The sequence below is a fragment of the Oreochromis niloticus genome, linkage group LG12 (assembly GCF_001858045.2).
Source record: "Oreochromis niloticus isolate F11D_XX linkage group LG12, O_niloticus_UMD_NMBU, whole genome shotgun sequence".
Taxonomy (NCBI): Eukaryota; Metazoa; Chordata; class Actinopteri; order Cichliformes; family Cichlidae; genus Oreochromis; species Oreochromis niloticus.
This window is the reverse complement of record NC_031977.2, coordinates 13,219,708-13,247,700: the sequence shown is the minus strand read 5'-3', so window position 1 is coordinate 13,247,700 and position 27,993 is coordinate 13,219,708. Positions and strand designations below refer to the sequence as shown.

Here is a 27,993-nt window from a genome sequence, read left to right as displayed (position 1 = left end):
AAAACTAGACGAGAAGAAGAGGGCTAAAGAGAGAAAAGGAAAAAAAACACAGAATCTCCTTCAACACCCAAAAAAACCAGCACAGAAACCATGGAAACAACCAACATATGCATAAATAACACTGACAAAGTTACTGAACATTGCACAGTACTAATAATACAAGATATTCTAGAGGCAGCAGCAGACAGAGATAGTGTGTGTCTGTGAATGCCTGTAGTTTTGCATTATTATTGAACTTTGATTTTAGCCTTTTGGTTTCTATGTTAGTTGCTCTGTCTCCCGCTGTTCTGCGTCCAGTCTGTGTCTCCATGTCTGCCCTGGTCCCACGTCTCTGTGTTCCCACTGTTGCAGTGTCTGTGATATCATAGCGTCTGCTTGTGAGTCTGTGTCTGTAAGTTCAGTCGGTGTTTCCTGTTTTACTTTAAAGGTCTTTGTCTTATTTTAATGTGTTTTGCTTCCCTTGTCTCGTTAGGCCTGTTGTGTTTCCCTCCTGTCTCCCATTCCCAGATTGCTGCTCTGTGTATTTAAGCCCTGTGTTTTCCTTTGTCTCTGTTGTGGTCTCCATCTTACTATACTGTGTTCTGCTGTTCAGCCTGTTTTTGTTTTGTTTATGTTTCCGGTTTAGTTAGTTTTCTGTTCTTTTGCTGTGTAGCATTAAAGCTGAGTTCACATTTGCCTCCGTGAGTCTGCACATTGAGTCCTCTATTCCTGCCTGCACACAGCCTTCATTTGACATAAATCCCTTTTACACATAAAGTATTTATGAATAGTAGTTTATTTAGGAATATTTATTTATAATTCTTTATATTGTTCATTAATTTATTCATGAAAATAAAAAATAATTGTTTTGAATTAATGAATTTCTTATTGCATGCTTTATTGTACAATTAATTATTCAAACACAAAATGCGAGATTGTTTGTAATCTCTGCTAACCACAACATGACCTGATCGCTGGATTTAAAGTTTAGCTTTTTGCTTTAGCATCATTATCCCTGCGATGTGCTGACACAACTAAGTGTTTGAAAATGCTCTTGTGTTTCAAGCAAGCTTTTGTTTTCAAGCTACTCGGTCTCATCTTATGTGATGGCCTCCATTTATTTACAGTTCAGTTCAGTCATGACGGCAATTTGACTCTCTTGTTATTCTTTAAGGTATGTTTAATCAGTGTTCACACGTGTAGTGTGGACAATTATTTCTTTATCCCCCAACATGTTCTATTTAATATGCACTGTTATTGATTCATTTCTTATAGCAACATCCTTAAAAACACATTAGAGAAGAAAATATTATGATTGAAACAATGGTTATTTATTTTTTCTTTCCATTGTCTAAGAACCAACATTATAACAATTTTAAGACAAAATGAGTTTATGAAAATCAAACATTGCTTTCAGATTTATACCAAAGTATAAAATATACTGTACAGAAAATTTTTATTATAATACCATTTTACATATTTACATACATACATATTTTGCACTTAGTGCAATATTTTGTCTCGTCATATACTGACGTAATTGCAATATTTACATAAAAAAATTCCAGACTAACATCTTTACATGAATTTAAGGACATTTCATCATGCTGGAACTTTTACATGTTTGACAAAACAGAAAAACCAAACATGATGAAGCTTCATAATAAGTGCTGTTCGCTGTGTGTCAGTAGTTTATATTTGGTGATTCTTGGCTGGTGTGTCAGAGCTTAGACCTCTATAAACCACCTCTCCTTCACTGATGGAGCTCTGATCTTGTGTCGACACAGCGGGCAGGTGCCAAACTCTTGACAGACTCTGGAGTCGCAGTGTTTACATAAACACCGGTGGCCACAAGGCAGTGTGATTCTGGCCTCCTTCACCATGCACACCACACAGGCTTTATCTGTGACCAGATAAAGAGAGACTCCAATTACAAATGCAACATTAAACATATGTCAGACCACACTATTTCACTGATCACACTCTGTGGTCAGAAATGTGCGACGGAAATCAAACGGTAATGTTTGGAGGGACTGTTTTTACCTGCTGGGATTTCCATGTCAAGACAGGACATGCAGTCATCACGTCTGAAGTCTGAAACATCAGGAACTGAACCAAAGTGACTGTAAGCATCAGGTGAGGTGAGCGGTTCAGGTGCAGGACAGGATCTTCTAGTGCAAAGGAGCTTTGTTTTTTTGGAGCCTGCAGCACAGACAAAAGCATATTTCAAGTTATTCAATGTTTATCAGTGTCAGAGCATATGAATTGCTCTGCCTTCACAGAACAGGAAAAACCTGCTGTAAGGCAAATATAACTGTGGTTCTAGTGAATTTACCCAGGAGCGAAATGGAGCGCGTCTTCCCATAAATGTCTATCATGGCCCACAGAGGCTGGCTGAGATCCACTCCTGTCAGCCGCTTGCGCTGCCTGTTGTTGACAGCTACGTATATGCTGCCACCATGAGAAACCCAAAACTCCAGCTCTGAACCTGCTCGGCAGTACGATTCATGCACAGGCACAGCCCAGTGTCCAGGCTTGTCAGTGAGGTTGGGGATGGCCAAGCAGGGCAGGGGCAGAGATCTGGCTGAGGGTGGCACAGTGGTAAAGCCCACACGCAGAGCTCCCTCCCAGTTGGTCGAATCCCTCTCCACTCTCAGACGAATCCTCTCCTGGACCTTCACTGGACGGCTGCTGAACACCAGCCCATTCTTGAAGGTGTTCTCAGTCTTCTCAGCGAGTCGACCTCCATGACTCAAGCGAACCTTTTCTCCCATAGCATGACGGTGGAAGTTCAGACGACCGAGACAAAGCAGACTGCATCTGTGTGACACCTCTGACTGAAGAACTACAAATTATAAAAACACACAGTTATGAATGTTGATGTGAAACCTTGTTTATTTCCCAAGAATTACTTCATAACAACAATCACAATAACAACAAGTGACCCTTACATTTGTGATGTGTAGGAACCTAACAGCTTTGTTTTTTAACTGAAATGAGGTTTAAAATTTTAAAAAGTTCAACAAACATTTTTTTCAATTTAAAGGTCAATTGGTCATTTCGCAAATTCCTATAATTCTCATTCGAAGAAGAAGAAGAAGAAGAAGAAGAAGAAGAAGAAGAAGAAGAAGAAGAAGAATGTTATGAGATTCTATGTTTTTATGTGTTTTATTCTTTGTTTTATTATCTTTTAATATTCAAGCATATTGTAAAGTGTTTATATATTTCACAGAATTTGCTGTACTTTCCCATGTCACAAGATTCGATATATTGCTCCATTGTCATGCAACCCGACAGTGAACTCTGCAATACATATAGTTTAAGCAGGAAACAGATGCGGGTCACCCAGACTACAATAGAAAACGGATGAGGCACCTAAACCACAACAGGAAAACAGATGCGCGACTCCCTAACCACAAAAGATTAAGTCAGCGCCACGTCTTTTAGAAAGAAGCAGACACACACGCACATATACAACTGTTGGTTTAAAGGAATTTGTAAAAGAGGAAATGTGACGTATTTGCATACGCGATGTAACCTATAAATAAAGAACTGTGCCTGCACTCAGGGTGTGGGTCTCGCCAGAGTCCTCACCCGTGCGTGAGTCTCGTCAGAGTGCTCACCCGTGCACGTTAATGTTATTACATTCTAACTGTTTGAGTGTCTTTATTCAGCCTGAAGAATGTCTTATTGAAAATAAACTCTTGACATTTAATTGGTCCTTCGAGCCGGATTTTGGACATCGAATTATGCTCCAACAGAGTGACCTCGTCGTTTCCTGACATCGTGGAGAGCCCGCGCTGAAGTCTGTCGACAGCCTCTTTCCTATGAAAGAGAAAAGACCAACTATGTGAATTCGGGGTTGGCCAGCGTTCTTAGTAAGAGGTCCACGATCCTGGGGAACGAGGAGGAATCTCTGACCGGCACTTGTATCATCATAACCAGGTGAATATTAACACTCAAAGACACATCGCAAATAATCGTCTTTTAGATTGACACTTTTCCAAGGGAAAAAACTCGTCCTGTAGGGACTGGCAGTTGAAAAAGAGACTCGCTTGTAAGACGAAACTGGCAGTCCAGAGGTGACTCGTTTCGCAGCAAAAAAAGCTGGTAGTCTAAAAGACTCGCTTGTAAGACGAAACTGGCAGTCCAGAGGTGACTCGTTTCGCAATAAAAAAAAAAGCTGGTAGTCGACAAAATTTACTCCGGGAGTAAATGGGAAAAGGAAAGTGTCAATTAAAATAGGATTACACTGCCGCGTATGTGAATTGTTTGTATTTAAAAAGAGGAAGTGAGTGTCATTTGAAGAGGGACAGTAGGACCCTACACCACTTCTATTGTTTTCCTGTGTCGACTGAAATACTGGTGAGGAAGGGAAAAGGTTGCGCTTCATCGCATAAAATTAAGGCCGCCCTTGACATTAGGACAAGGGTAGAAGGCTGCCTTAATAACCTCCCCTAACTCTAATACCAGAGAAGGTCACACAGTTCTGTTTGTAGTATTAATAACACAAAATCAAAATGGGAAATAAAACAACAAAACTCACTGCTGACGAGCAGTGGCTAGAAAAGAAATGTCCAGGCGCCGGACAAATTAGTGCATATAGATGGAGAAATCCAAAGAAAACCTAAATGTCCCACGTGGGAGGGAAAATGCATTAACTAAATTATAAGAAACCCTCCAAGCAGAAATAAATACTGAAAAGGAAGCTAAAAAGAAATCAAAGCATACACAAGAGTTGTAATATTTTAAAGCATGGAAAGAGGAATGAAGTGGAATAAACAAAAGGTTAAATTAAGGTTAACTTAAATTAAAGCAATGAAACAAAATTGGGAAGACAACCAAGCTGAATGAATAGAATGCGTGAAACCAGATAATTCACACAAAATATATCAAATAAAAAAGAGGGATGCATAAGGCATATTAAGGCTGTGTCATTGTTCAGCCAAGGGAAATGTCTCCAGCTTGGGAAGGTGTGAAGCTGCAGGTTCACACAGACCCGTGATGGATACATAATAAAATATAAACTAATATACTATTGTATATTAGTAGTAAAGTAGTGTATTGTGATATACTATTGCTGTTATAAAAAAGGAAAAACAATACAATGATAACATTAATAATGACATACTATTAATAGGAAGAGGCACTTCAGTCAGTTATGATGCGAGGTGGAAGATTGTTAAAAGTAGTCTGATTCAAGCTTAAGGTTTGCTCAAACTCAGTACAATGATATAGGAGATGAAGAAAATAAGGAAATAACTACACTAATCAGGTGCATAGAGACACTTGACCTGCTTGTAAACCTGTCATCTTAGATGAGACTTTGTTGAGATGAAGAGCAAACCTATACTAACAACTAATAAGCCAAACCCTGTATACAACAGCTAAAGCTACAGGTTTGAGAAGCTGAATAAAATGAATTAAATATGTGGACACTACCAAGCTGATGAGCAAGTTACACATTTTTTTTTATTTTTATTTGTTTTTTAGTGCAGAAGCTGCATATTAAAGGTCACACATGCAGCTGTCTGTGAGCTCAGTTTTTTCCTCACACTTCTGCTCTGTTTCTGGCAGCAGGGTTATCTGTTTTGTTTTATGTGACAAGGCTGAGAGATTAAAACTTAGTTTCTTGTTTTGAAAAAAAAAAGGAAAAAAAGAGAGGTTTTGTGTTTCTCAGCCAAGAACAACTACAATTTCATTTTCTGTCTTGAGACAGGATAATAATAATAATAATAATAATCATAATAATAATAATAAAACAAAGAGTGATGTTTTGTTTAAGTGTTGAAGCAGGCTAATACTGCAACATACCGTCTAGTGCATGATCTGCGAGCAATATATGAAATCATCTTATTTATCTTTAAATAAACTCCAATTATGGAGACCTGAAGTCACATGCTTAGGGCACACCCTCAGGTAAAGGCAGAAAGCTACTAAACAAAGAAAAGAAGCTATACAGAATGCGCCACAGCCACAAAACTAAGTATTCACATTCTTTCTGACTCTTTGTGAGCCTGAGTTATGACCTTGGCTCCCTGTTTTTCTGCCTCCACCAAGGGTGGGGGTGACGCTCCCGTGGCTCTTTACTATCACAAAAAAAGAAAAGAGAGGCCCCTACTCTCTGAATACAATATTCTCTTCATAACTCGGCAGTATGAAATGTCATGAAACAGTGTAACTCACTCACAGTAAATCAGCAGTATAGGATAATACAAACCTATCTAATAAATCTAATGATTTTCAAATTCTTTTAACTAAGAAGTATGATGCAAACTAAAACTACATACTGATTACACAAGAAGTATGATGTGGCCTCCAGCAGTATTATGATTCACTCATTTTGATTACAGGTATAATGTAATATATGACAGCATAATAATCTCACAACTGCTACAAGCACATTTGCCTTTCTTAACACACGCGAGTGAAAGGCAACTGTTAAGAAAATGCCCTTTTGGGTGAGACAGTCCCAGAGGCCCTGCATGCAAGCGTACTAACACACATACATGCAATGAAGAGCAGCTTACACTAGAGCACACACTATATGTGCGCCTCTATATCTCACATTGGTGTTAAAGCAGGAAAAACTTAATAGTTTTGTTATCAACTGCTGAATTTACCCACTACTGACATTTAACTCTCCAGCTTGCAGGACAATAGGTGAAACGTTTGTGAAAACAAAGAAGGAAAAATAAAGACACAGAGAGAGTCTGGTATGACCAAGCAGTGATCAGACAATAAATTTAGTTGGTAATACAATAAATTGTGAGATGCTTTCTGCTTGATTGATGCAACACAAGTAATTTACTGTATGGAGGAAATTCTCTTTTGTGATAATCTTTTGAACGTGCATTTCTGTTGACCTGTCAATTTAGCGCATTATAAGCTGATATGCAAATTAGTTGATTGATATTAGATTTGAAAAGTAACTGTATTATAAAATAAGTGAATAAGATGTAACAACGGTTGAAATTAGTTTTTTGTTTCTAGTGTGTGGAGAAGGTTTTATCATGGCACACATCTGTTTACATGGGAGGAAACTCCTCATGTGATGCGACATTTAGCAATTTGCAAGTGTGCAGCACATCAGAAGAATGACTATGAAATTACAAAGGGAAACAATTTTACTGACAAAGGATGAACAAAAAGCAGCTCCCACAGCTGAGCAAAAGAAATGGCTGAAATGCGGAGCGAAACTAAAAGATGACTTGATGATTTGTGAAGGAAAACCAATACTTCCAAAATCTCTACACAAAACAGCAGCCTTAGTGACACATGGAGTTACTCTCCATGCGTCAACAGGAGGGATAGGAGATATAATCTCCAAAACACACTCTAAATTTCGAACACACTCTAAATTTCGAAACTTCAGAAAAATGCTTATGTAACCATTTTATTCCAACATATAGCATCCCCACTCTGATAAGATCAGATAATGGGACACACTTTGTCAATGAGGTAATCAGCAAAGTCTCTGAAGCACTAGGATTCAGCATCAAATATCACTGTGCTTATCATCCTCAAAGTGCCGGCCTAGTAGAAAGGACAAATGGCACAATAAAGCAAAGACTAAGAAAATGCATGGAAGAAACAGGAAGACCGTGGCCAGAGTGTATAGGCCTAGTAAAAATGTGGATGAGATTAACCCAATGTTCGCAGAAACTGACACCATTTGAAATCGTACACGGTAGACCTTTTCCTCTGCCCATCACCAGTGAACCAATAGACAAGTCAGTTAGAGAAACAACCCTAGCAGAGTGGATGACAAAACTGCTAGAGAATAAAGACATAGTTTTGAACAACCAACTGCCGAGTGATTCTTCTCCAGTCTCTTCCAGGTTGAAACCAGGCGACTGGATCCTGATCAAGGTTCTCCAGAGGAAAAACTGGAGCTCACCGAGGTGGGAGGGCCCTTTTCAGGTCCTGCTAACGACGCCAACAGCGTGCAAGATCGCTGAAAGACCTTCGTGGATCCACCAGAGCCACACCAAAAAAGTACAAGGGGACACAAGCCCAGACGCCAGTTCACCTGTCATCTAGTGATCTGTAAGTGGAGGAGAGGGCAGATTGGGTATACCCCGCCCTCTTGACTTCTCGCTTTCAGTCAACACACTAGGTGATCTGGTGAACTTGGTCGACCTGAAGAAACCCCATTGTAGCTCGAGCACCGACCTTGCCCCACCTGCCCGGTAGAGTAACAGGAGATCAGTCCGACCTGCAAAACCAGAAGAGCAACCCATCACTCAAGTAACTACTGCAGACACTTATAAACAATGCCCGACACAGATGTGCAAAATGAACATTCAGACATTTCAGATGAAGAGGACCCAGTCTCCAACAGGACTCGACGACGATGCTGGTCAGAGGAATGCCAATTAATGACAATCATAACATTATGCTTCCTTTTTGTAATTTCGATGTTTCTTGCAGTAGCCATAGTAAGCATGAATTTTGCCTGCACAAATGACCCCTGTAATCCATATTGTCCAAAAGGTTACTCGCCCACAACAAATGACTCAGACCCATGTAATGAACGGTCACAAAAACAGACAGTAAGTCGTGAAAAACGCTCCACGAAATCACACCTACAACCCCCAAAAGGTAACTCATGGTATGATCAACTTAATGCATCAGCTACTGATGCCAATAGAATAAATTGTGTGGTGTGTGCAGAAGCTCGCCCAAAATTAAAGATAGTCGGCTACCCTATCCCAAATGGTTCATTAACAGACGGAAACGGGGTGGGGTGGGGAGCCTGGTCAGCAACTATAGGTAATAGCGGAGCTAATATGACACAGGTACATCCGCTTGATTGTCTATTAATGCATAATTATGTACCCCATAACAAAACTGAAAGGGCATTCCTTGTAAACCTACTACAAACTCTAGAAACAGTAATGAATACAAGTCTGCGTGCATGTGCTCCAAAAGAACCAATAAAGAACTTAATAACACTTCCGGTCACACCGCCCGAACTAGCCCATAACATGACCATGGTCTGCCTATGGAGACTTAGAGTCCCAGAAAAGCAGGGTGTATCTTTTGTTTATCCAAATAAGACACTGCAACCGGAATCTTCCTGGCACAAGCTTATAGCCCGATAGCAACTGAGGAAGAAGAAGACTGTGTGTAAGAATTTCTTGTACTTAACATGACGTAGCAATTGAAAATGTGCAAACAAGTGATTGTCTACTGAAGCCTATGAAGTACGAGTGAAATATATTAACAACAGGAGGGAATGTTATGAGATTCTATGTTTTTATGTGTTTTATTCTTTGTTTTATTATCTTTTAATATTCAAGCATATTGTAAAGTGTTTATATATTTCACAGAATTTGCTGTACTTTCCCATGTCACAAGATTCGATATATTGCTCCATTGTCATGCAACCCGACAGTGAACTCTGCAATACATATAGTTTAAGCAGGAAACAGATGCGGGTCACCCAGACTACAATAGAAAACGGATGAGGCACCTAAACCACAACAGGAAAACAGATGCGCGACTCCCTAACCACAAAAGATTAAGTCAGCGCCACGTCTTTTAGAAAGAAGCAGACACACACGCACATATACAACTGTTGGTTTAAAGGAATTTGTAAAAGAGGAAATGTGACGTATTTGCATACGCGATGTAACCTATAAATAAAGAACTGTGCCTGCACTCAGGGTGTGGGTCTCGCCAGAGTCCTCACCCGTGCGTGAGTCTCGTCAGAGTGCTCACCCGTGCACGTTAATGTTATTACATTCTAACTGTTTGAGTGTCTTTATTCAGCCTGAAGAATGTCTTATTGAAAATAAACTCTTGACAAAGAAGAAGAAGAAGAATGCAAGTTTTGTTAATAGATGAATTGCCATATCAATTGGATTAAAGAAGCTACATATGTCAAGCTGTTTTTAATACTTCATATCAAAGTTAAATTGTGCAAAATGCAGCCAAACTTTCATGTTCATTTTAACAGTACAAAAGCAGATATATAAATAAGTCAGAATAAAACGAGCAAACTCTTGCACTTTTGTTTTTGCAAAGCATGCGAAAATCTGGATGTCTTCCAAGCTGAAAAGCTAAAGTCGTTGCAGAAAGTTGCATTTGTTTGGTATGAGTTGTCTGACTTGTAAACTTAGTCCACCAGACGTCCTGTCATTATTTGACACTTTGCTTTGTATTGTGTTGTCTTAACAGTGATACTAATTCTTAAATGACAGACTAGTGCTGCAATGGAGCGTTTGCTAGATTTGGGCAAATTTGCAAAATCTTTTGAGGGCCAGTTAAAAGACGAGCTGCAGCATTCGGCACCCTCTTACTGTGTATTACAATAAGTACCTAAACAGCTGTTATGTGTTAATTTATGCAACTAAATATCAGCTTGATAATGATTCATTTATCAAACTGAGAAATATAGTTCTCTGTAAAGACTTACCAGAATTCTTGTTTTTACTTTCTCTTGCCATCTTGGAGATGTAGAAAAAACTTGTCATACAAGTCCTGATGCATGATGAGGTTGAGTCCTCAAGTCAGGAGTGTTGACTGCCTTTAAATCATGGACTATGTGAGGTTTGAAAACAGAAACACACCCAGACAAAGGGGAGGGGCAGAGGGACGCACCAAAGCTTGGAAAAGTACCTGAAGTGTTCAATAACAGAATGTTCAATAACAGAACTGGTTATCAGTCATTTCCTCTTTTATTGTGGATTCCCAGTTTCCTTTCCAAACTTGTTAGTTTAGTATCTTCTCTTTGTGCATTTCCCTCCAGGAGTTTGTTATGTTTTTAACCAGCTGATTGCCATTTAATGTGTACATGTAACATCTCTATGGCTCTTCTAGTTTAAAATGTCACATGAGTCTGATCTTGCAATCACTGATCACAATAGCAAACTCAATAGAAAAACACTAAAACACTCAAATTGAAACATTTTTTCTATTTTTTATAGTTACATTTAATGGTTTATAATAATAATACAAATTTGTTTTTGAGTTGGTGATATACTTCATATGGCTTTAGCTGGATAAAACACACTACGTATTCAAAATCATTTCTTCGTATTTATTTAATAAATGTAAATTGTGCAAAATATATCCAGAGTTATCTGTTAGCAGTGTAGAAATAGTTAAACATGTAAATAAGTCATAACGAAACTAGCAAACTCTTGTGCTTACACTTTAGAGAACAATGTGAAGATCTGGACTTCATCCAAGATGAGAAATTCAAGTCAGTGCGGGAAACTGCAGCGTTTGTTTGGTAGTCTGAGTTGCAGTCGTACTCCACTAGATTGCCTGTGTTGATTTGTTTTGCAGGTGTGACACACCCACACGCAGGTACCTTGTCTGTGTTTTGTCATCAGCAATGTTCCCTCTAAGCTGCGCACGTGCGCAATTGCGCACTGCTGGCACGGTCTCTGCGCACAGAAAATCTGCGTTGTGCACAAAAAAAATCTAACCTGAATTGAAATTAAAATAAATACGTTAACAATTCTGTTTTGCAGTGTTAGTCAGTAAGTGACTGGCTGCTCCTGTATGGGATTAGAACGATGCCACCTTATCCCATAGTCCAGCCAATGATGCGATTCACATTCGTATACGCAGCCAATCAACGTCGTTGACAGGCTATGACAGCGTCCTTATGTGCCGTCACCGGAGTTTTAGCTAGCAAAGCGGCGTGGCTGATGTGCAGTGAAGCCACATTAATGACAACGTGTACAACCATTGGAGATGTGAGCAGGACAGACGGAACAATTGACGGAAAAAGTGTGGACTTTATACCAGTTTTTAAATTGTGTTGATAGGCCACGTAAAACCAGAGTTATGATAAAAATATCTGCAATGTTTGGTTTTCTTCCTGAATACTGTCGTTGTTTATATTTACTGCGGGAAGAAACGGTAAAAACGGCGTTTTATAAAGAAAACGCTCGAAAGCACTCTCCGCCTGTGAGCAAAAACAAAACCAAAAAACCCCACCCTTTCCTATTGGTCGAAAAAAGTACCGTGTCGACCAATCAAAAAATGATATGGCAACGTGGCATCTAGTTGTTAAGAAACGGGGGGAAGTTTTAGGGGTGACGGCGGTGTTTTGATATGTGAGAGATTTGAGACGTTTAGCGCAAATCTTGTGTAGTTAGTGTGTAGTTAGTGTGTAGTGTAGTCAATAGTTTTGTTGGTGTGTCAGAACAATGAGGCGACTGCTGAATGTTACAGGTGTTACAGGAGTGACACATCTCCTGTTGTCAGGCCTGCAGGTATCAGGCTGTTGTTCTCCTTTATCTCATAGTGGACAGAAATGATTTTTTGGAGTGGCACAAATAATGTGTGTGGCATCAGATTTGATGCAGAACAGCTGATTGTTCTGTAAATAGTTTGAAATGTTTATTTAAAAACGCCTTGGCTGCATTTTAAAAAATAGCTGCAAAAAACTTTGTTGTTTGCCAAACTGAGTTACTTTTTTGAAGAAGTAACTATATAATTAATTGCCCAACATTGGTCATTATATACTGTATTTGGCAGACAGAGAGTTACAGACTCTCTCCCAGACCACAGACTCATTATACAAGTCAGAGCTTTATGAAAAAAAAGAAAGAAAGAAAGAAAGAAAGTTGTGTTTTCAAAATTGGAGTTAAAGTTATTTTTACTTCCAATAGTGTTAACATACTACACAGGTCATGAACAAGATTTTTTAAAAATTTTCATTGTAAGTGGGCTAAAGCGGTTAATTAAAAGTAGTCTAACATAAATGTAAATGCTGTAATTTGATTATTTTAATAAACCATGTAACTTGGATGGATTCGATGCTGGTGTGACCACAGTGCACACGTCTGATGTCGCTCACAGTGGTCCAAGGGATCGCTCAGGGAGTTTGTGTGTTCGCTCAGACACATGAAAAATTAGAGGGAACATTGGTCATCAGTGACAAGATTTTCATTTTCACAGAAACATAAAGTTTGTAGTTTCTTTTTCTTATCGCCATCATTTAACGCCTCAGTGTGCAGCTCATTATTAGCACTCTTTCTTTGAACTCTAATTGCTTTACGGCACTTTGCTGCTTTGTAATGCTTATGTTTGCAATGTCTTGTTTTTGTGTCACTTAATCAGAGTTTCAGCAGTCGTCTCTTTCTTTCTTTTTTTAAAACAAACTATACCAAGAACAATATATTGCACGAAAGGGTATGGAGTGAGCTGTACAACACACTTTTTTAGGGGGGGTTTAACCACGCCCCTACGACTACAGCCCTTGCCTTTCAAGGGGAGTTGCTTGTTGCACTAAGTTCTCATGTTTTGCTATTCTCTCACCTGTACCGCCTCTGTGGTTTCCCCCATTTGCCATGTTGTTCTTTCCATAGTGACATATTGCTGCTGTCGTTCTAATTTGCATGTTTTTTCTTTTGATTTGAAGTTTGAGCATGTTTGTTTTTTCCCTCACGTTCATGCTTTCCTTCTCTAGTTTCATTTCTTTCCTCTTTTTTTTTTTACACTCTCTCCATGTTTTAGATTTTTTGCCTGTTTTTTGGTTTTCAGGCTTCATCTGCTCCTCCCGAATGGTTTGAATCCACAAAATGACTGAACGGACCATCCCCTGGATTTAAAGTTTTTGAATTTTCCAAGTGTTTGGAGTCCTGAATCCTTTTTCCAAGTGGGCATACCGACATTTCTGATTACTTTAATCCAAATCTAAATTCTCTAAATTCATTTATATTAACTTTCACCTTTAAACAATTATATAAACCTATGTTTGTGGATTAAAGGGTAAAAACGTTAAAGGGTAAAGGGTAATGTTTGGTGACCACAACATGACCTGATCAGTGATTTGAGAGTGTAATTTTTTTTATGCGTATTTGCATCATTATTCTTGCAAACACAAATGTATGTTTGGAAATGAACACGTTGTAGCACATTTCTATTCTTACAATCAGCCACACAGTCTGCTCTTATCTGAAAACCAACATTTATTTTCACTCCCACTCATTCCTGACTGTAGAGACATGAGGTGTAGACAGATCCTTCTTTTCGTAAACAGGCTTCACTGAAAAAATATTGTTTTTGAGGGGTTTTTTTTTTTACAGCATGTAACCTTAAAACATAATAGAGTTTATGTTTTTTTACCATCAACACATTACAATTTTCAGACATACAAAAATACAACACTGCTTTAAGATTTGCATCGAGGTAGAAAAGTATACTGTACGGACAAAGTTATCATTATAAATAATATATAAATAACAGCATATTTTGCATTTAGTGCGGTATTTTCACTGTTACAGTCACTCTGTAACTTCTCTTTGGTGATTCCTGGCTTCTGTCTCGGAGCTCAGACCAGCTCCTCTGCTGATGGAGCTCTGATCTTGTGACGACACAGCGGGCAGGTGCCAAACTCCTGAAAAACTCTGGAGTTGCAGTCTTTACATAAACACCGGTGGCCACACGGCAGTGTGATTCTGGCCTCTTGCACCATGCACACCACACAGGTTATATCTGTGACCAGAAGAGAGAGATCCCGAATTAGAAAAATGTGACATCAGGAAATGAGACCACACTCTGGGGTCAGAAATGTGCAACTGAAATCAGACAGCGACGTTTGAAGGGACTGTTTTCACCTTCAGGCATTTTCATGTCAAGACGGGAGATGCAGTCATCACAACGGAAGTCCGAAATATCAGGAACTGAACCAAAGTGACTGTAAGCATCAGGTGAGGTGAGGGGTTCAGGTGCAGGACAGGATCTTTTAGTACAAAATAGATCTTTTTTCTCTGAGCCTGCAGCACAGAGAAAATAATATTTTAAAAGTCATTCAGACAACACTTATCGCTGTCAGATCATGTGAAATGCTCTGCCTTCACAGAGCAGGAAAAACCTGCTGTAGGGCAAATATAACTGTGGTTGAACTTGCCTAGGAGTAAAATGGAGCTCGTCTGCCCGTAGACGTCTATCATGGCCCACAGAGGCTGGCTGAGGTCCACTCCTGTCAGCCACTTATACTGCCTGTTGCTGACATCTACGTATATGTTGCCACCATCAGAAACCCAAAACTCCAGCTCTGAACCTGCTTGGCAGTACAATTCATTTACAGGCACAGCCCAGTGTCCAGGCTTGTCAGTGAGGTTGGGGATGGCCAAGCAGGGCAGAGGTAGAGATCTGGCTGAGGGTGGCACAGTGGTAAAGCCCACACGCAGAGCTCCCTCCCAGTTGGTCGAATCCCTCTTCACTCTCAGACGAATCTTCTCCTGGACCTTCACTGGACGGTTGCTGAACACCAGCCCATTCTTGAAGGTGTTCTCAGTCTTCTCTGCAAGTTGACCTCCATGACTCAAGCGAACCTTTTCTCCCACAGCCTGACGGTGGAAGGTCAGAGGGCCGAGACAGCGTGGGCTGCATCTGTGTGACACCTCTGACTGAAGAACTACAAAGATAGAAAACGGAAACATGTGAAACCACATCTGTGTCTCAAGATTTATTTAAAAAAAATTTAACTGCACATTTTTCAGGTAGGTGACATGTTACATTTACTTAATTAAAATAATCTACATATCAAAGTTATTGATTCATATTTAATAATACATTTAAAGCCAAAGTTTCCTCTTAACAGTCTAGAAATAGATAAACATGTAAACAGAAATCTGCTGTGGTTTCACAAACAAGCTTGTTTGATCTGATCTTCATCCAAGCTGAGAAATTCAGTGCTGGAGTTTGCAGCGTTTGTTTGGTGAAGTCTGTGCTGCCGTCTCAGTCCACTAGATGGCCTGTGTTGATTTGTTTTCTGTGTTTTATCATCAGTGGAAAGATTTTAATTTCCAAAGAAACAAAGCTTCTAGTTTCTTTTTACTAGAAACTTCAGTGTGCAGCTCATTATTAGCACTCTGTCTTTGAACTCATTTGCTAATCACTTGCTTTACAGCACTTTGCTGTTTTTCAGTGTTTACTTTTCCATTGTCTTGTTTCTGTATTAAGTTTCTGTAAAAGAATAAGTTGCTGTAAGTTGATTTTTGAAACCAAATATCAGCTTCATAATGATTCCTTTATCAAACTGAGATATAAGATTCTCTGTAAAGACTTACCAGAGTTCTTGTTCTTACTGTCTCTTGCCATCTTGAAGTTGCAAATAAATCTCGTCATGCCAGTTCTGATGGATGATGAGGTTGAGAGTCATCAAGTCATGAGTGTTGACTACCTTTGAATCACGAAGTAAGTGAGGTATGAACACACGCCCAGCATCACAAGCAAAGGGAATGGGGAGGGACAGAGGGAGGCACCAAAGTTTGGAAAATTACCTGAAATGAACAATAACATAATTTGGTGATTTGATTATTAGTCATTTCCTCTTTTATTCTTTACTCCGATGTTCTTTGCACCCTTGTTAGTTTCGTCAGTTTCTCCACCTTGGTTTGAGAAAATTATTTTAATTATTTAATCACCTGTACCACCTCTGTGGCTTCTCCTGTTTCCTGTGCTGTTCTTTCAATAGTGACATATTGCTGCTGTCGTTCTAATTTGCTTTTTTTTCCCTTTTGAATTCAAGTTTGAAGTTGTTTGTTTTCACATTCATGCTTTCCTTCTCTAGTTTAATTTCTTTTCCTCTATTTTACACGTTGTAGATCTTTTGCCTGTCTTTTGGATTTCAGGCATCCTTTGCTCCTACTGAATGGCTTGAATCCACAAAATGATTGAAACGACCATCGTCTGGATTTAAAGTTTTTGAATTTGGAATTTTTCCAAGAGTTTGGAGTCCTGAATTTGGGGCTTTTTTGAGCTCTTTCTTACAGTGGACATAGCATCATTTATGGTCATCTAAACTAACTTACGTTCACAGTTGGGTGTGTTGGAGCACCAACATCAGCTAACTGAAAACATCAGGAAACCTAGAGACCAGTGTTGTCAAGTTACTTGAAAATAGTAATTAGTGACTACTTCTCCAAGAAAGTAATCCTGTTACTTTACTGGTTACTTCAAAAGTAATTAGTTACTTTATTACTTAGTTACTTTTTAAAAACATGATACCCAACCTGAATATCTAATAAAGCAATAGACATTTTATCCCAATTCTATTTATTCTGCATAATCCATCATATAAAACTGAATCAAGTGAAAAAGTCTCTTTGTAAGAAGTGTTTTATTAGTTTTAATATTTTAACTTTATATACATTGCATTAAGCAAAAATTATATATGCAACAGTTTTGCCTTGAAGAAATTTGTTTAACATTTAAACCTACTTTCTGCATATTCCAGCATATAAAACAAAATTATTTTTTGTGTTTATATTCACTCTTTCAAATAGATGCAAGTAAAACACAGCAAAAAGTAAATCAAATCAAAGATTCAGTGGCACTAAGTCCTGCCGGTATTAAGTCTATTTTCACCTGTTTAGCAGGAGTGGAGCAGGCGGAGGTTTGCCTGGTGCCGCAGCGGTCATGTCAGTGGGAGGATCCAGGGATTCTCTGTGAATTTCACAATCCCGTTCCCACGCAGTGTGTACAGCGGACGCTAATGTTTTTGTCACTTTTTACGGAATCAAACTCAAAGTAATGTCAGTACGTCCGCGCTTTAAATGATGCATGGCCGTACTCTCTCCCACACTCCATTGCTGATCTACACACGTCTGTTGCTGCCACGGACGTCACACGCTCGTACGTCATTGTCACGAGACACTCCCGCAAACAAAATCACGGTTTAGTAACGCAGTAACGCAGTAATATACAGGAAAGTAACAGTAATCTAATTACTTTTTTATCAATAATAATCCCTTGCTTTACTCATTACTTGAAAGTGCGTTACTTTTAATGCGTTACTGCCCATTTCTGCTCACACCAAAGGTCTTGCTGTGATTAAGTTTTCTATTCACAGATTAATTTAATATTGTTAGTTTTTACTCATAAACACCAACTTTAAGTACTGAACACAAACTCAAAGGCAGCACAAACATGTCTGATTGTGTTAATTTTGGCCTTTAAGGACGAAGTGCAAACAAATCTTTGCTGTTTCAGTTTATTTTGACCACTTTTATGTAATAATTCACTCTGATTATTTATTTTTAGTTTGATGAAACGTTTTATAAATATTGAAATATGTAAAAATCAAGTAATGATGGAACTAGGTTAATTTACTTTCACATTTAAGAATTATATAAACACGTGTTTATGATTAAAGGGTAAAAAAAATGTGTTTGTGTTAAATTAAGATTGCTATGGTTATGTTTGGTGACCACAACATGACCTGATCAGTGATTTGAGAGTGAGGTTTTTCTATAATCAGCCACACAGTCTGCTCTTATCTGAAAACCAACATTTATTTTCACTTCTGCTCATTCCTGACTGTAGAGACATGAGGTGTAGACAGATGCTTCTTTTCCAAAACTCGTTTCATTGAAAAAATATTGGGGTTTTTTACACTTAAAACATAATAGAGTTTATGTTTTTTACCATCAACACATTACAATTTTCAGACATACAAAAATACAACACTGCTTTAAGATTTGCATCGAGGTAGAAAAGTATACTATACGGACAAAGTTATCATTATAAATAATATATAAATAGCAGCATATTTTGCATTTAGTGCGGTATTTTCACTGTTACAGTCACTCTGTAACTTCTCTTTGGTGATTCCTGGTTTCTGTCTCAGAGCTCAGACCAGCTCCTCTGCTGATGGAGCTCTGATCTTGTGTCGACACAGCGGGCAGGTGCCAAACTCTTGACAGACTCTGGAGTTGCAGTGCTTACATAAACACCGGTGGCCACACGGCAGTGTGATTCTGGCCTCTTTCACCTTGCACACCACACAGGTTGTATCTGTGACCAGAAGAGAGAGATCCCGAATTAGAAAAATGTGACACCAGGAAATGAGACCACACTCTGGGGTCAGAAATGTGCAACTGAAATCAGCAATGTTTAAAGGGACTCTTTTTACCGGCTGGGATTTCTGTGTCAAGACAGGAGATGCAGTCATCACCAGTGAAGTCTGAAACATCAGGAACTGAACCAGCAAGTGAACTGAGGGATTCAGGTGGAGGACATGATCTCCTAGTGTAAAACAGCTTACGTTTCTCTGAGCCTGGAGCAAAGAGAAAAAATGTTTTAATAGGCATTCAGACAACATTCATCACTATCAGAGCATGTGAAATGCTGTGCCTTCAGACACCAAGAAAAGCTGCTGTAAGGCAAATATAACTGTGGTTCTAGTGAACTTACCCAGGAGCAAAATGGAGCTCGTCTGCCCGTAGATGTCTATCATGGCCCACAGAGGCTGGCTGAGGTCCACTCCCGTTAGCTCCTTGCACTGCCTGTTGTTGACAGCTACGTATATGCTGCCACCATCAGAAACCCAAAACTCCAGCTCTGAACCTGCTTCACAAACAGACTCATTCAGTGGAACAGCCCAGTGTCCAGGCTTGTCAGTGAGGTTGGGAATGGCCATGCAGGGCAGAGGTAGAGATCTGGCTGAGGGTGGCACAGTGGTAAAGCCCACACGCAGAGCCCCGTCCCAGATGAATGAATCCCTCTGCACTCTCAGACGAATCCTCTCCTGGACCTTCACTGGACGGCTGCTGAACACCAGCCCATTCTTGAACGTGGCCTCAGTCTTCTCTGCGAGTCGACCGCCATGACTCAGGCGGATCTTTTCTCCCACAGCCTGATGGTGGAAGGCCAGAGGACCGAGACAAAGCAGACTGCATCTGTGTGACACCTCTGACTGAAGAACTACAAAGAATAAAAATACAAACACAACAAATTATTTTACAGTGCTTCATACCACAGGCAAAACATGGTTTAGTACAGGAAAATAACTGATTATTGTAACAATATACTTGCATTTAATAGTTAAATAACAGGTTCTATAATCTATCATCAGTCAGAGCCAAACTGTGAGAATGTGATCATTTACTTTAACAAAAACATTCTTATTAAAAATTATTTGTTGACATTTGATCTATGTATTAGTAATTATACTATAAATCATGTTAATGTAACTAAAATAGTAGTTCAAGAGTATTCACTTTTAAGAAGTACATGAAGTTTCATCTACGCTTCGTAACCTTAAGCTTAAAGTGAACTCTCCAAGTTGTCTCATCTATCTGTCAAAGGTGAGTTGCTGTCAGCTTTGTTTACTAGGCAGTTTCAAAGATTTATCTTGCAGGTGTGACTCACACATTTAGTGTGTATGCGCTTCATCAGTAACAAGCAGCCCATTTCCTGTAAAATAGAAACTTTCTGTTCTCCCTCTCTTATCTCCAGTGATGCCACAGCCATAAAATATTTCTTAATGAACAGTTTAGAAAACATCAGTTTAGAAAATTTAGACTATAATTATATATAATATATAATATTTACACACAAGAAGAAAAAATGCTACTGACATGTGAAATTGAATTTGTATTGCTATTTCATTTAGTAAAATCAATTACAACTTTTCTTCTTGCTTTTTATGCATCAAATTCTCTATAAGGACTTACCGGAGTTCTTGTTGTTGATCTGCTTCACCATCTTGAAGAGATAAGTAATACTTCTCATATGCGTCTGGATAGAAGATGCGCTCGCGTCTGTGTGTTGGTCATGAATGTCATGAAGTGGGAGTGTCGGCTGCCTTTAAGACTGGAGCACATGTAATTTGAAAACAGAAACAACTCCAGCATGACAAGTTAAGGAAGTGGGAAGGACTGGAATGAGGGAGGAGCCATACTTCGGAAATTCACCTAAAATTTCCACAAAAAAAAAGACCAGGATTTATTTATTTTTTTCATGCATTACTGTTTGTCTCGTGATTTCTTTATTAGTCACTGACCTTTGGAGTAAAAGTTCAAACAAAAGAAGCACACAGACACATTATGATTTGTGTGAATTCTGCTCACATGCAACTAGTTTCATTATCATTATCTGTAATTACTTTGTGGCTTAGGACAAAAGACAATGTTCATGGCGAATACGAATGTGTTTGGCCCTGTATCACTGTCTCAAAAAGATTTTTCAGTATCATTTCTTCATTTAACATGCTGAACTAAAGATCGCACATTAAAGATCAATTAAATGATCTTGTTTTAAGATTTGCATCATGGAAATTTTTTACCATATCCAACATATAATTTTCCAGAATGAGTGTGTGAACTTAAAGGGAATCCAGACATGCCTGCGTAATGAGAGCACGTGACGGTTCATTACACATCTCTGGCTGGTTGTGATTAATCTCTAAATCCGATCTGTCGCCCTCTACAGGCGCTGTGATTTCCTCAGCCCTCATTGGCTGCTCAGATCCCGTGACAGGACGAAATTATAGCATGTAGCAGCTGTGAGAATATGACGTTCGGAAATTTACCAGCTCTCGTCCTTTGAGCAACGCTTTTCCCAAGAAAATCCCAACATTTCGTCACTGATAGACTGTACGTAAAAGCAGCGATGTGTTCCAACCTGTAAAACTGATTGTAAAATGAGAAGAGCTGTGTACGCTAATTATGTCATTCAAGCTGTATTTTGCTCCTTTTAGGTTAAGAATGTAATACTTTTCATATGCCATGCACTTAAAGCATTTGAGTACTTTATTTAAAAGACAAAACAATACAAATAATAAAAGTCATAACCTGATATCTGTATGTTTACATAAAGGTTTATTATTAAACTGTAATCAAATAGTTAAAGAAATTCCAAGAAAAACGCAAAAGTAAAGTCCAGATATGAGGCCGGAAATAGTCCTCCCACAGGACATGTTTAACCTACATGATAATGGGTGAGGAAATTGTGCTAAAGTCGTTGCAACACAGAAACCAAGGTCTGCCTGAGTCATTAACTCTTTTCAAAGCAGCCACTGTGCTGCTGCTGTTTCCCAGAAACAAGTCCACAGAATAACTTTAATATAAGTTACAACAATTCATTTGCATGATTATAATAATCTGATGGCGTTTTTTTAATGCCATATAGTTCAATGACACAGTTGCCTGTCCTCCTGAATAGTTTGTTAATGTGCAAAAACAGAGTGGATTACATGGCACATTATTACACTGATAAATAAAATAAGAAATCAGATTTTGCCAGTGAATATTGTGATCAAATGGCATTTAATTTAACCGATGTCCTTTGCCTCACAACTCTGTGTAAGACACATTTTGTTTAAAGAGATTAAAGATATAGATGTGCGACAAATTAAAGCGAAACTCTGTAAGATGCTGGGCCACCGGAGCAACTTTACTGCATTTTTTTCCTCCCTTAATTCTCAGTGTCCTAATTCAACAAGGTGCTAAAAATGTTCTTCTGAGATTTTGGTCCATATTGACTTGACACCGTCAAATCTGCAGCAACATAGTTTCTGTGCATCCATGACGCAAAGCTCCTGTTCCACCACATGTTAAAGATGCTCTATTGGATTGAGATCTGGTGACTACGGGGGCCAAGTGAGTACAGTGAACTCATTTTCATGTTCAAGAAAGCAGTTTGAGATTATTTGAGCTCTGTGACACCCACCAGAACATGTGTGCACTGTGGTTATAAAGGAACAAATGTTGTGAACAGCAACACTCAGGTAGTCTGTGGAGTTTAAATCATGTCACTTGGCACTAAGGGGTTAAAAACCAAGAAAATATCCCACCAATACACCAACAACAACAAGAAGCCAGGATGGATCCATGGTTTCATTTTGTTTTCATGCCAAATTCTGACCCTACCCTTCAAATGTCTCAGCAGAATCTTATAATGGCAATTCAGTTCAATCCAGTTTCATTTCTATGGCACCAAATCACAAAAACAGTTGCGTCAAGGTGCTATATAAAGACCTCACAATAATACAGAGAAAATCCCAACAATCAGACAACTTCCTATGAGCAAGCACTTGGTGACTGTGAGAAGGAAAAATGGAATTTTAACAGGAAGAGAGACTGCCCAGCCTCAGGCAAGAGCAGCCATCTCTTGCGATCAGTTTCTACAGGCTGTCAAATTTTGGCGAGGCTCACGAATTGTAGCCTCTGTCAACCCAGTGTGGTCTTCTGCTTCTGCAGCCCATCTGTTTCAAGGTTTGAAATGTTGTGCAGTCACAGATGATGGCCTACATTCTTTTACTGTTATTTAAGTTAGTATTGGTTTCCTATCAGCTCAAAGCAGTCTGGCTATTCTCCTCTGACCTCTGACATGAAAAAGGTACTTTCACCCTGATATTTTCTCTGTTCCAAACCATTCTCTGTGAAACCTAGGGATGGTTGTGCCATGTCCCTTTAAAACGCACGTAAGTCATATTTCTTCTCCATTTCGATACTTGCTTTGAACTTCAACAGTTTGTCTTAATCTTGTATACATGCTTCAGTTCACTGAGTTGCTGCCTTGTAACTGGCCGTTAGATATTTGTATTAACCAGCAGTTGTAGAGGTGTACTTAATGAAGTGGCCAGTGAGTATATATTTGACTAAGGGTGGTGCTTAGATTGATCACCTTTCTGATAATGCCTCAGTGGAGGTAAATAGATTTATAAATAGGAATAGGAAAGGGGAAAATAAATAATGATAGACCAAATCTTCACACATCATGGATTTAAGAATATCTGTCTGTAAACCAAGTCTTTATATTTTGTTTTTCATTTTATAATTATATAACATACAACAAACATTTCACATTTTCTTTATACAAAACTGGACTGTTCTGCTATCAAACCAGGAAACAGGGAACCCTTCCTCCACTCCTCCTCTTCACTCCAGCTGCACCACACTTGGTCACACATGGCAGGCCATCAAAAAATCAACTTGTTCCCACTCCACCTGTTCAAAACACTATTAATCTGCTGCCTTCCAATAAAAGGCTTGGCTTTCACCGAGGAGCCAATAGAACAGCATTAATGCTGTTAGACCCAGGCCAATCCCAAGCTGCATTCTAATGTGGCCTATCTTTATCAAGGTGCCACTCCATTTCCAGATACTGCTTATTTATGATTTCTGAGGAGGGAGCCAGCGGGAGGCATATGTCTTTCGGAGAACACTAAAATCTGTGTCCAGAGGACTCGCAGGAGACTTCAGATATGGAGCTATCACATGCCAAGCTGTGGATAAGAAGAAATCAAATGTGCGAGTGAAGTTTATTCTTCTGATGTGGTAGCAACTTTGACAAAGAGATCAGAGACTTTGCTGCTCATGCTCCTAATTGTTTGACTATCTGGAGACGGAGGGTGTGGTACCAAACTCCGACCTCATCTGCTGGTGAGAGAGCTCCTTCTTTGGACACCAAATTTCTTTTTCTACTTGGATCTCATTGGATGTGTTGCTAAGACCTGGAGGCAGAGTTACCACACTTCCCATGGATCCAAACATCCAGGGGTCTTTCCTGTTTAACAACAGCCTCAACCAGTTCCCCTCAGACATCAAGGCACCAGTGTGCCAGTACTCAATGCCCAACTCCTTCTACAAGCTCAGCCCGGGCCTGAACAGCCAGCTGCAGCCAGGGACACCTCATGGCATCAGTGACATCCTGAGCCGCTCCATGGTCGGGGTGGGCTCCTCGGGCACCACCACCCTGCTGCCCGGATACTCCAGCATGGGGGGGTTCGGCCCCTCTGTCACCAGCACGTCCATGTACTACAATCGAGACTACAATTCCTCACTGGGCGGCTTCTCCAAACCCGGCGCCGAGTGCCCGATGAAGAGTCGCAGCGTAAACTGCTGGGCAGAAAGCAGCTGTGAGTGGAGAGGAGGGAGGCAGCAGTGCACCAACAGTGAGTCTAAATACTGCAGAGCGGGCTCAGCATCAGCAGCAGGTCCTCAGCACTGTCATTGCACTCTGGTCTTTCACTTTAAAAATGGAAACATTATCCAGTAAATACATAAATTTCAAGAATCGGAACTGTTATAAAGCTGTTATCTATTGAGTTCAGACTCAGGGTTAGATTTTTGATATGACTAAAACTTTTTCATTCTTCTTGTATTAAAACATTGAAAATCCATTTATTAAAATATAACAATCTGTTGTTTATTGAAAGTTGTGCAGACTAAAGGAAAATACAAACAGATTTTTTAAAAACAATTTATTCAATAACTATGTCAAATATTCATTTAAAAGATTTTATTTAATTATGTAGATGATTCAAAAATTATGTTTAATTTAATTCACAAATGAAGCCATTTCACTTCAGTTCAGTTTACAAACAACAAATACATGCAGTCTATGAGGGAAATATACATGTGGTCATTTTATTTTCTGAGCAATGAGCCAAAATGCGGTGGCATTTCAGGCAGAAACATTCAGTCCTGTGTCATACATCAGTTTCATGTAATGTGTTTTTATGCTTTAATGAACTTTTTTTCAGGCAGTGGTCCTCTTGGGGAGATGTCCAGCAGGAAAAAACACACCAGACCGACGTTTAGTGGACATCAGATCTTTGCTCTGGAGAAAACTTTTGAGCAGACAAAGTATTTGGCAGGGCCAGAGAGAGCGAGACTGGCGTATTCTCTGGGAATGACTGAATCACAAGTCAAGGTAACGTCTCCAGAATCTGCTTACTTTTGAGATGAGTGTAAATTAGATTTTTATTTGTTTGTGTTTGGCAGTTCCACTGATTTAGATTCCTAGTGGCATATTTATTTTTTTTATACCCAGTAGTGCTGTCTCGCTTTGAAAGCTGCCACATAAAAAAAGCATACATGTCGTGTGTAAATTCAAGTGCAGCGATGGAAATCTGCAGATCATATACCAGCACATACTCACCCTCATGCAGAAATGGGGACACAGATTATTTTTCCATATGTTTTCATGTTACACAATGCTTAAAGGAAGATGAACTCGATAAGCTGCAGGGCTCCGGTCTACAGTAATTAGATGACAACTCCCCCGTCGTGTTTTCAGGTTTGGTTTCAGAACCGGCGCACCAAGTGGAGGAAGAAGAGCGCCTCTGAGCCCAGCTCCACACAGACCAACCACTCGGGGCCGGCCGGAGAGGCCTCGGAGAATGAGGTGGAGGACGAGGAGTACAACAAGCCTCTAGACCCCGACTCTGACGACGATAAGATCCGATTGCTGCTGCGCAAACACCGCAGGGCTTTCTCCGTCCTTCGCCTCGGGCCGCACCACATCTGATGCACTTCCTGCAGACTATAGGCTACACAAGCACAGACACACACACACACGTACAGGCATAAAAACTCTCTCAGCACATATGCATGCTGTAATAAATTTCAAACTAGTTTGCAATACAACGTTTAATTGCTGAGCTGTTACGCATGATCGGAATAGGCCCGACAAAAGAACATTAAACGGTCCAACTGACGCAGAGGCTTTAAAAAGTTACTGTAAAAAAAAATCTATATCTCTGGCTTGTTACACTGTTACTTGTGTCACAGAAAGTAACCTTAAGTTATTCCTGCACTCCAATTTTGAACAGCTGGGTCGTTTTCAGTTATGCGTATTTCAAAATAAAGCTCTTCTAAATCCTTGTGTGACTTGTGTAACATACCTATAAAAAAACAATGTTGTCTAAATGCTTTAGTACACTCTATATACCTTCAAACACAAAGATCACAGAGCCTTTACCTCTCCAAGCACTTCGGGAAAAACCGCTAAAGTAGACGCTAAAATTAAGGCAATGTGACGCGTTTCTACTGAATTTACTTTTGAGTATAATTTCCCAGAACAAGGAAATTTTCCGTGATCGTTACAGAAAGGCCAGAGAAGAGAATGCGTGATCATATAACACTGTTACATGATCACGCATTCTAACGTATACGGTTTCATGTGCGCCAACAAACTAGAAAGGTAGACTTTTTAAAAGTGAGGGTGCGGGTGGCCGGAACAATAAAAGGTAAGCAGACAGTGCTGACATGCTGTAAAGTGTTTTAAAAGTCTACAGTTTGTTTGCTTTAATTAAATTTTAGCTTGAAGTTGGCTCAAATCCAAGTCTTTGACTTTGCTTTGTACTCATACTTGCTTTTTAAACACACTGTAAAAATATCAAGGTGTATGATATTAAAAAAAATTACCGTACTAATTAAATTATTATTAATTATTTATCAGACATGTCTTTTTTGTCCTTTTTAATGTGAAAAATCAAACTTAAATGTAGACAATTTGGGTCTTGAGTTATGCTGATGTGGTAGCTGTGAAGGGACGGTTAAAGGGGCCAAAGCAAAGGCACAAAAGCTAAAGAAGGTCAAAGGTCAATTCTAGTGTGATTTACTAGTGGGGTGGGGCTTAATTGAAGACAATGACCTCTGCAACCCATTTCAACTTCAAATCAATACTAGCAGAGCAGCTTGGTCACCATTTAGGCTCAGTGACTTGAAGCTGGCTGTGGTTTATCCACCTGACAGGATATCAGGTCTGATGACTGTGTCAGAACAAAAGCATGGGAACGCTGCTAAGACAATCACATTGTGCTTCAAAGAAAAGTCTGAAAAAAAGGTAGTTGTTCTTGCAAGTGTTTAGGAAGATGTGTTTTGGTCTGACACATAAGTTCAGACTTCATGTGTGGGTGAGAGAATTCCTTCTCTGACCACCAAATTTCTTTTTTTAATTGGAGCTTGTTCGCTGCATTGCTAACCAGTTGGACCAGTTCGTCCTCTCATACCTCAGTGTTCCAGTACAAAATACCCAACTCCTACATGCTCAGCCTCACATCAGTCACGTACGTGAACAGTCAAAAATGTGGTTGTTCTTATCTGAGTGTCAAAGTGACAGAGGTGGGTCCAAGTCTTTTATTCTGAAAAACATATTTTGGTCTCCTCTGTTACTGATGTTATCTGTATTTTTTTTATTATCTGGCCTTTAATCTGGATCTGGTTCCAACTGCTGCATCAACACAAAGTGAAAAAAGAAAGAATCTTGACTGTGATTCTCAGTCTAAAGCGCAGGTTTAATACTTCCTCTGTTTTAGCTGTCATTTTGCTCTTCTGACCCAAAGTAAGTGCAGGTTTATTACAGTAACTAAATGCAATAACACACACAGACACTCATGTAAAGCTCATGTTACTTGGACAGGCTAAATATGACATCATCTGCCCTTTATTTTAATGTGATCAACACAAAAGTCAGCATTAGCACGATTTATACAAATATAAGTGAGAATATAGTTTATTTATAAGA

The 27,993-nt window shown here is 39.3% G+C and overlaps 4 protein-coding genes across 9 annotated transcripts; 1 reads left to right on the top strand and 3 right to left on the bottom strand.

Annotated features, from left to right (window-relative positions):
* Nucleotides 1-1,100: 1,100 nt before the first annotated feature.
* LOC100700122 (E3 ubiquitin-protein ligase NEURL3) lies at nucleotides 1,101-11,326 on the bottom strand. 3 transcript variants are annotated; one of them, XM_013276003.3, is made up of 5 exons: nucleotides 11,140-11,326; nucleotides 10,403-10,605; nucleotides 2,315-2,824; nucleotides 2,023-2,181; nucleotides 1,101-1,882 (listed from the first exon to the last, which is right to left on the bottom strand). In XM_013276003.3, exons 2-5 carry the CDS (start codon nucleotides 10,458-10,460, stop codon nucleotides 1,707-1,709), a joined length of 903 nt encoding a protein of 300 aa, XP_013131457.1. In that variant the 5' UTR covers nucleotides 10,461-10,605; nucleotides 11,140-11,326; the 3' UTR covers nucleotides 1,101-1,706. The 3 variants fall into 3 exon arrangements, with proteins under 3 accessions (XP_013131457.1, XP_003452668.1, XP_005457475.1); XM_003452620.5 differs by having other exon boundaries at nucleotides 10,403-10,513; XM_005457418.4 differs by having other exon boundaries at nucleotides 10,403-10,509.
* Nucleotides 11,327-13,893: 2,567 nt separating this feature from the next.
* Nucleotides 13,894-17,627, bottom strand: LOC100701483 (E3 ubiquitin-protein ligase NEURL3). Of its 2 annotated transcripts, none has more exons than XM_003452624.4 (5): nucleotides 17,323-17,627; nucleotides 16,023-16,235; nucleotides 14,858-15,367; nucleotides 14,565-14,723; nucleotides 13,894-14,442 (listed from the first exon to the last, which is right to left on the bottom strand). In XM_003452624.4, the coding sequence occupies exons 2-5, from the start codon at nucleotides 16,078-16,080 to the stop codon at nucleotides 14,279-14,281; spliced, it is 891 nt and encodes a 296-aa protein (XP_003452672.2). In that variant the 5' UTR covers nucleotides 16,081-16,235; nucleotides 17,323-17,627; the 3' UTR covers nucleotides 13,894-14,278. The 2 variants fall into 2 exon arrangements, with proteins under 2 accessions (XP_003452672.2, XP_025767703.1); XM_025911918.1 differs by having other exon boundaries at nucleotides 16,023-16,135.
* Nucleotides 17,628-18,088: 461 nt separating this feature from the next.
* LOC100701208 (E3 ubiquitin-protein ligase NEURL3) lies at nucleotides 18,089-20,572 on the bottom strand. Of its 2 annotated transcripts, none has more exons than XM_005457417.3 (4): nucleotides 20,412-20,572; nucleotides 19,150-19,659; nucleotides 19,001-19,012; nucleotides 18,089-18,750 (listed from the first exon to the last, which is right to left on the bottom strand). In XM_005457417.3, the coding sequence occupies exons 1-4, from the start codon at nucleotides 20,467-20,469 to the stop codon at nucleotides 18,587-18,589; spliced, it is 744 nt and encodes a 247-aa protein (XP_005457474.1). In that variant the 5' UTR covers nucleotides 20,470-20,572; the 3' UTR covers nucleotides 18,089-18,586. The 2 variants fall into 2 exon arrangements, with proteins under 2 accessions (XP_005457474.1, XP_013131462.1); XM_013276008.3 differs by having other exon boundaries at nucleotides 18,098-18,750; nucleotides 18,869-19,012; nucleotides 20,412-20,569.
* Nucleotides 20,573-23,775: 3,203 nt separating this feature from the next.
* On the top strand, nucleotides 23,776-26,347 carry nkx6.3 (NK6 homeobox 3). Of its 2 annotated transcripts, none has more exons than XM_013276016.3 (3): nucleotides 23,776-24,676; nucleotides 25,226-25,395; nucleotides 25,762-26,347. In XM_013276016.3, exons 1-3 carry the CDS (start codon nucleotides 24,220-24,222, stop codon nucleotides 25,990-25,992), a joined length of 858 nt encoding a protein of 285 aa, XP_013131470.1. In that variant the 5' UTR covers nucleotides 23,776-24,219; the 3' UTR covers nucleotides 25,993-26,347. The 2 variants fall into 2 exon arrangements, with proteins under 2 accessions (XP_013131470.1, XP_003452722.1); XM_003452674.5 differs by having other exon boundaries at nucleotides 23,782-24,634.
* The last annotated feature ends 1,646 nt before the right edge of the window (nucleotides 26,348-27,993 follow it).